General features: G+C 39.2%; 1 protein-coding gene across 1 annotated transcript; it reads right to left on the bottom strand.

Moving 5' to 3' along the window:
• Positions 1 to 4,044: 4,044 nt before the first annotated feature.
• Positions 4,045 to 4,983, bottom strand: LOC123942022 (putative olfactory receptor 2B8). The gene has a single exon (XM_046005946.1). It carries the CDS (start codon positions 4,981 to 4,983, stop codon positions 4,045 to 4,047), a length of 939 nt encoding a protein of 312 aa, XP_045861902.1.
• Between the last annotated feature and the right edge of the window lie 2,070 nt (positions 4,984 to 7,053).

Below are 7,053 nucleotides of genomic sequence, written 5' to 3'. Positions count from 1 at the left end.
CTTAGCCCACTGAGCCACCCAGGTACCCTGGTATTCATCCTTTCTGATGGAGGTGTAATACTCCATTGTATATATGGACCATATCTTCTTTTTTTGTTTTTATTTTTTTTGTTTGTTTATTTGTTTATTTACAGCATAACAGTGTTCATTGTTTTGGCATCACACCCAGTGCTCCATGCAGTACGTGCCCTGCCTATTACCCACCACCTGGTTCCTCAACCTTCCACACCCCCGCCCCTTCAAAACCCTCTGGTTGTTTTTCAGAGTCCATGGTCTCTCATGGTTCATCTCCCCTTCCAGTTTCCCTCAACTCCCTCTCCTCTCCATCTCCCCATGTCCTCCATGTTATTTGTTATGCTCCACAAATAAGTGAGACCATATGATACTTGACTCTCTCTGCTTGACTTATTTCGTTCAGCATAATCTCTTCCAGTCCCGTCCATGTTGCTACAAAAGTTGGGTATTCATCCTTTCTGATGGAGGCATAATACTCCATTGTGTATATGGACCACATCTTCCTTATCCATTCTTCCGTTGAAGGGCATCTTGGTTCTTTCCACAGTTTGGCGACCGTAGCCATTGCTGCAATAAACATTGGGGTACAGATGGCCCTTCTTTTCACTACATCTGTATCTTTGGGGTAAATACCCAGCAGTGCAATTGCAGGGTCATAGGGAAGCTCTGTTCTTAATTTCTTCAGGAATTTCCACACTGTTCTCCAAAGTGGCTGCACTAACTTGCATTCCCACCAACAGTGGAAGAGGGTTCCCTTTTCTCCACATCCTCTCCAACACACGTTGTTTCCTGTCTTGCTAATTTTAGCCGTTCTAACTGGTGTCAGGTGGTATCTCAATGTGGTTTTAATTTGAATCTCCCTGATGGCTAGTGACCCTCAACTCTATGGTGAAATAATCTTCAACAAAACAGGAAAAAATATTCAATGGAAAAAAGACAGTCTCTTCAATAAATGGTGCTGGGAAAACTGGACAGCGATATGTAGAAGAATGAAACTCGACCATTCTCTTACACCGTACACAAAGATAAACTCGAAATGGATAAAAGACCTCAACGTGAGACAGGAATCTATCAGAATCCTAGAGGAGAACATAGGCAGTAACCTCTTCGATATCAGCCACAGCAACTTCTTTCCAGATATGTCTCCAAAGGCCAAGGAAACAAAAGCAAAAATGAACTTTTGGGACTTCATCAAGATCAAAAGCTTCTGCACAGCAAAGGAAACAGTCAACAAAACAAAGAGGCAACCCACGGAATGAGAGAAGATATTTGCAAATGACAGTACAGACAAAAGGTTGATATCCAGGATCTATAAAGAACTTCTCAAACTCAACACACACAAAACAGATAATCATATCAAAAAATGGGCAGAAGATATGAACAGACACTTCTCCAATGAAGACATACAAATGGCTATCAGACACATGAAAAAATGTTCATCATCACTAGGACCATATCTTCTTTACCCATTTGTCCATTGAAGGGCATCTTGGCTCTTTCCACAGTTTTTTTTTTTTTTTTTTTTTTTTGGATATCTTTTTATACCCTTTTAGTTTGAGATAGTTTGACCCACAAGAAGTTGCAAAAATAGTACAGGGAGTTCTCATGTACCCTTCACCCAGATCCCGCCAAAGATAACATCATACTCTTTCTGAGCTGCAAAAAATCTTGAAATGTGGATTACTTTTTTTTTTTTTTCAGTGTAACAGTATTCATTCTTTTTGCACAACACCCAGTGCTCCATGCAAAACGTGCCCTCCCCATTACCCACCACCTGTTCCCCCAACCTCCCACCCCTGACCCTTCAAAACCCTCAGGTTGCCCCAACCTCCCACCCCTGACCCTTCAAAACCCTCAGGTTGTGGCCATTGCTGCTATGAACATTGTGGTACAGATGGCCTTTCTTTTCACTACATCTCTATCTTTGGGGTAAATACCTGGTAGTGAAATTGTAGGGTCATAAGGTAGCCCTATTTTTAATTTTTTAAGGAACCTCCACACAGTTTTTCAAAGTGGTTGCACTAGTGTAAGAGGGTTCCCCTTTCTCTCCTTTCTCCACATCCTCTCCAGCACTTGTTGTTTCCTATGCTCGTAATTTTGGCCATTCTAACTGGTTTATGATGTTATCTCAGTGAGGTTTTGATTTGAATTTCCTTGATGACTAATGATGATGAATATTTTTTGCATGTGTCTGTTAGCCACTTGCATGTCTTCACTGGAGAAGTGTTTGTTCATGTCTTCTGCCCATTTTTTGACATGATTATCTGTTTTGTGTGTGTTGAGTTTGAGGAGTTCTTTATAGAACTTGGATATTGGCCCTTTGTCTATAGCAGCAATTGAGAATATCTTCTCCCATTCTGTCGGGTGCCTCTTCATTTTGTTGACTGTTTCCTTTACTGTGCAGAAGCTTTTGATCTTGATGAAGTCCCAAAAGGTCACTTTCACTTTTGTTTCCTTTGCCTTTGGAGACATGTCTTAAAAGATGTTGCTGTGGCTGATATCAAAGAGGTTACTGCCTCTGTTCTTCTCTAGGATTTAGATAGATTCCTACCTCACGTTGAGGTCTTTCATCCATTTCGAGTTTATCTTTGTGAATGGTGTAAGAGAATGGTTGAGTTTCATTCTTCTGCATGTGGCAGTCCAATTTTCCCAGCACCATTTATTGAAGAGACTATCTTTTTTCCCACAGGATATTTTTTCCTGCTTCATCAAAGATTATTTAACCATAGATTTGAGGGTCCATATCTGGACTGTCTACTCTGTTCCATTGATCCATGTGTCTGTTTTTGTGCCAATACCATGCTGTCTTGGTGATCACATCTTTATAGTAAAGCTTGAAATCAGGCAATGTTCCCCCAGGTTTGTTTTTCTTTTTCTTTTTGTTTTTTCTTTTTCAACATTTCCTTAGCGATTTGGGGTCTTTTCTGGTTCCATACAAATTTTAAGATTGTTTGTTCCAGCACTTTTAAAAATGCTGGTGGAATTTTGATCAAGATGGCATTGAAAGTATAGATTGCTCTGGGCAGTATAAACATTTTCACAATGTTTATTCTTCCAATCAATGAGCATAGAATGTTTATCAATCTCTTTGTGTCTTCCTCAATTTATTTCATAGGTGTTCTATAGTTTCTGGTGTATAGATCCTTTACTTCTTTGGTTAAGTTTATTCCCAGGTATCCGGTGGTTTTTGGTGTTCTGGTAAATGGAATGGATTCCTTAATTTCTCTTTCTTTTTTTTTTTAATTTTTATTTATTTGACAAATAGAGATCACAAGTAGGGAGAGAGGCAGGCAGAGAGAGAGACAGGAGGAAGCAGGCTGCCTGCCAAGCAGAGAGCCTGATGCAGGGCTCGATCCCAGGACCCTGGGATCATGACCTGAGCGAAAGGCAGAGGCTTTAACCCACTGAGCCACCCAGGCACCCCTTAATTTCTCTTTCTTTAGTCTTCTGTCTGTCCAGGACCCAGAGGCATTGGCATAACCTGTTGGCAGGGGTTGTGAACTCAGAGTCTCGCCCCTGGATCACTACTTGTACCTCATACCCTAGGATAAGCCCATTATTTATAACAACAAATGGCCCAATAGCTATTGGAGACAGTTCAACTTTTCAATCCTCTCTTTTCCTCTGGTACAGCTGACCTTGGCCCTGCTTATTATAATTTCCATGATTCACTTAAGAGAGTGATATGAGTTTTGGCACTTAAAAAGACACATGACTTGAAGAGGTGTTTGGCTGGCTCAGTTGGTAGATCATCTAACTCTTAATCCCAGGGTTGTGAGTTTGAGGCTCATGAGAGGTGTGGAGACTACTTTAAAAAAAAAAAAAAGACACCTGATTTGTATCTCATCTAAATGAATGAATTAGGGAAAAATAAAAGCTGCTGTAGGAAAAAAAAAGAAAGAAAGAAAGAAAGAAAAAGAAATTTCCTTGAGAGATGTCAGCTGAAATTTTCCATGACAAATGCAAGACACAAAAATATTAAAAATTCTGGCATTCAAAGTCTTCCATCCAAGGGTCTTCCCTGCCTAGTCATCTAGAGTCATGTGCTCTCAATAGTACCTTCTTTATTGCTCTGGTCATATCCTTGTTCCTCAGTGTATATATGATGGGGTTGACCATGGGCGTGACAATAGTGTAGAATAGAGAAACAAACTTGCCCTGATCCTGGGAGTAGTTGTTCCTGGGCTGGAGGTAAGCATAGATGGCCGTGCCATAGAATAGGGAGACCACTGTGATGTGGGACCCACATGTGCCAAATGCTTTCCTCTGCCCTGAGGCTGACTTTATTCTTAAGACCGCCCTGACAATCCAACCATAGGAAAAGGTGATTAATGCCAGAGGTATGATAAGAAAGATCATGCTGGAAAAGAAGATCTCAGACTCATATACAGTAGTATCAACACAGGCAAGCTTGAGCAGTGGGGGGACCTCACAAAAGAAGTGGTCTATTTTATTTCTCCCACAAAGTGGTACAAGGAAGATAAGCATTGTCTCCAATGAGGAGTTGGCAAAACCAATGAACCATGACACAGAAGCCATGAGGGCACAGAGACGGGGGTGCATGATCATGGTGTACTGCAGGGGCTTGCAGATGGCTGCATAGCGGTCAAGTGCCATGATGCCTAACAGAATGCATTCTGTACCTCCCAAACCTAGAGAAAGGAACAGCTGAGTTACACAGCCACCAAAGGAGATAGACTTATCTGCTGTCCTGAGATGAACCAGGAGCTGCGGGACAGTGCTGGTCGTGTAACACAGGTCCAGAAAGCTTAGGTTGGAGAGGAAAAAGTACATGGGAGTCTGAAGATGTGGGTCGAGGTGGGACAAGGCAATGATGGTGGTGTTTCCCAGCAGAGTGAACAGATAAAAGATCAGAAGAACCACAAAGAGGACTAGCTCCAGTTGAGGCCGGTCAGAAAACCCCAGCAGGATAAACCCCATAAAAGAACTGCCATTTTTCTGTTCCATCCTCTGTTAGCACATGTTTCCTGTTAAGACCAAGCGTTTAGCAATTTTTAAAATCTTTAAAAAAAATAAATGGTTGGAGGGTCTATCATGTTACAAGACATGGCCCTCAGATTTTATCAGTAACTATTTGAATAAATAATGTAATCATTTATATTGACATAGGTCATACCAATACAGTTCCACATTATCACAAAAGTATGTCATTTATATTTAGTATAAGAAAAGTAAAAAAAATGGACCTTGTGCTTGCATAAGTCAGAGGTATAAAATGCCTTTTGTTGTGAGCTTAAAAGTATAAGTAAGTATAAACTGTACTTTATAAAGTATAAACATATTGTAAGTATAAACATACATTTTAGAGAGAACAGGGATGAGGGGAAAAGAGGGAGAATCAGAAAGAAACAGGAGATGCGGAAAGAAGGAAAGACGTTATTGTAAATATGTATCTCATGATTCACAGCTGGATTTGCACACAGCTGGATTTGCACACACCTCACATGCAATGGATTATAATAGAACATAATCTTGAAAATGCATTCAGATATAGGAATTTAAGACCTAGAAGGCACTAATATGAAGAATTCAATCACATCCAAAATATACTTAAGGGTTCTGAATATAAACATTGTGTCAGAATTACTTCTGTAAGATATTTATGGAAGCCACTTGTTTGAATTTGTGTTTCCTTATAGTAGTAAAACAATCAAATACTCAAATCAGAGAGAAGCTGAAAACACCACCACTCTGTTACAGTCCTTAACTTGTCCTAAAGATGCTTAAAATCACCATACCAGTTTATCAGGAACTCTGAAAATTCCTTGATCCTGAATTGTCAGGTGGAATCAGAGCTCTAAAATCTGGTGGCCACAACTTTCTTCTCCTTCTGAAGATTTCTGTTTCATACATTATCAACTAGAGTTCCTACAATTCCTGAAAGAGGTAGGATTATTTCTTACCAACATTCTAACCAGATAACAATTTAAAAAGTCATCCAACTCTGTAATCTACAAAGTGTAATGTTTTACATCACTTTCTATGATATAATTACATAGATAAATACATAGAGATATAGTCAGGTACATTCTCAAAGCAAAGACTGGTCAAAGTGCTATAAAGGAAACCTTAACTAGTACAAAGAAAGCCATACACAAAAGGATGGTTTGGTGTTATACAAACTCTCAGACATCCGTCAACATTAGGTTAATCACCTTTCTGGAAGCTCCCTTGAAAGGTTAGTGACATGGACCCAACACAGTGCCAGCTCTAAGGTGAGTCGGATGACTCCTACCTCTTTCAGCTGCTTCATATTGAAGAAGCATAGTTCTATACCAAACAAAGAGGCATCAGAAAATGAGTATTTCAGTTCTATCATATACAAATGGTTACACATACAGTATATTTTTAGTTCTTCTAAGACTTTAAAAATCTGAATCAGGTTTTGGAGTATACCCACTGATGTGTGAAAGAAATTGGTACAAATCTGGTATAAATAAATGTTCATAAAAGTGGAATAGAAGATATAGCACTTCACATTATTTTATACTTCCTTTGATTTCATCTAAAGATGTATATAGTTGTATCCACACAAAAAAATATGCAGAAAAATTTCTCAATAAAATTCATTGTAAAGGTATTTGAGACAGTCTAAAATGTGTACAACAGGGAATGTCCTCTAACTCATACCTGCTCAGAAGAGCTAATAAAAACAAATCATGGTTTAGTCTCCTGCACACATGCATAAATATAGATTAACACTTATCTGAATTAATTGCTGGCAACTTTTTGAATGTGCCTCATAAAGGACACACCAAAGTGAAGGAGGGTAAACAAAACATAAAATGTTAACTCATCCAAGGATAACACCAATGTAATAAAGCACCACTGGAATAAAATAACGATATATTCTAACCCTCTGTGCCACCCAGACACCCCAATAATGATATATTCTAAATTCATCTGGTCAACAATAACCAAGAAGGCAGTTTAGAAAAATATAGCACTACTGAGATGAACTTGTGAAATGATTTGCTGCTTTACAGGATCAGATTTGTAAAGGATGCTGAATGCATC

Source organism: Meles meles, chromosome 5, assembly GCF_922984935.1.
Source record: "Meles meles chromosome 5, mMelMel3.1 paternal haplotype, whole genome shotgun sequence".
NCBI lineage: Eukaryota > Metazoa > Chordata > Mammalia > Carnivora > Mustelidae > Meles > Meles meles.
Note: the sequence above shows the minus strand (reverse complement) of the source record. Positions and strands in the feature narration are given on the sequence as shown.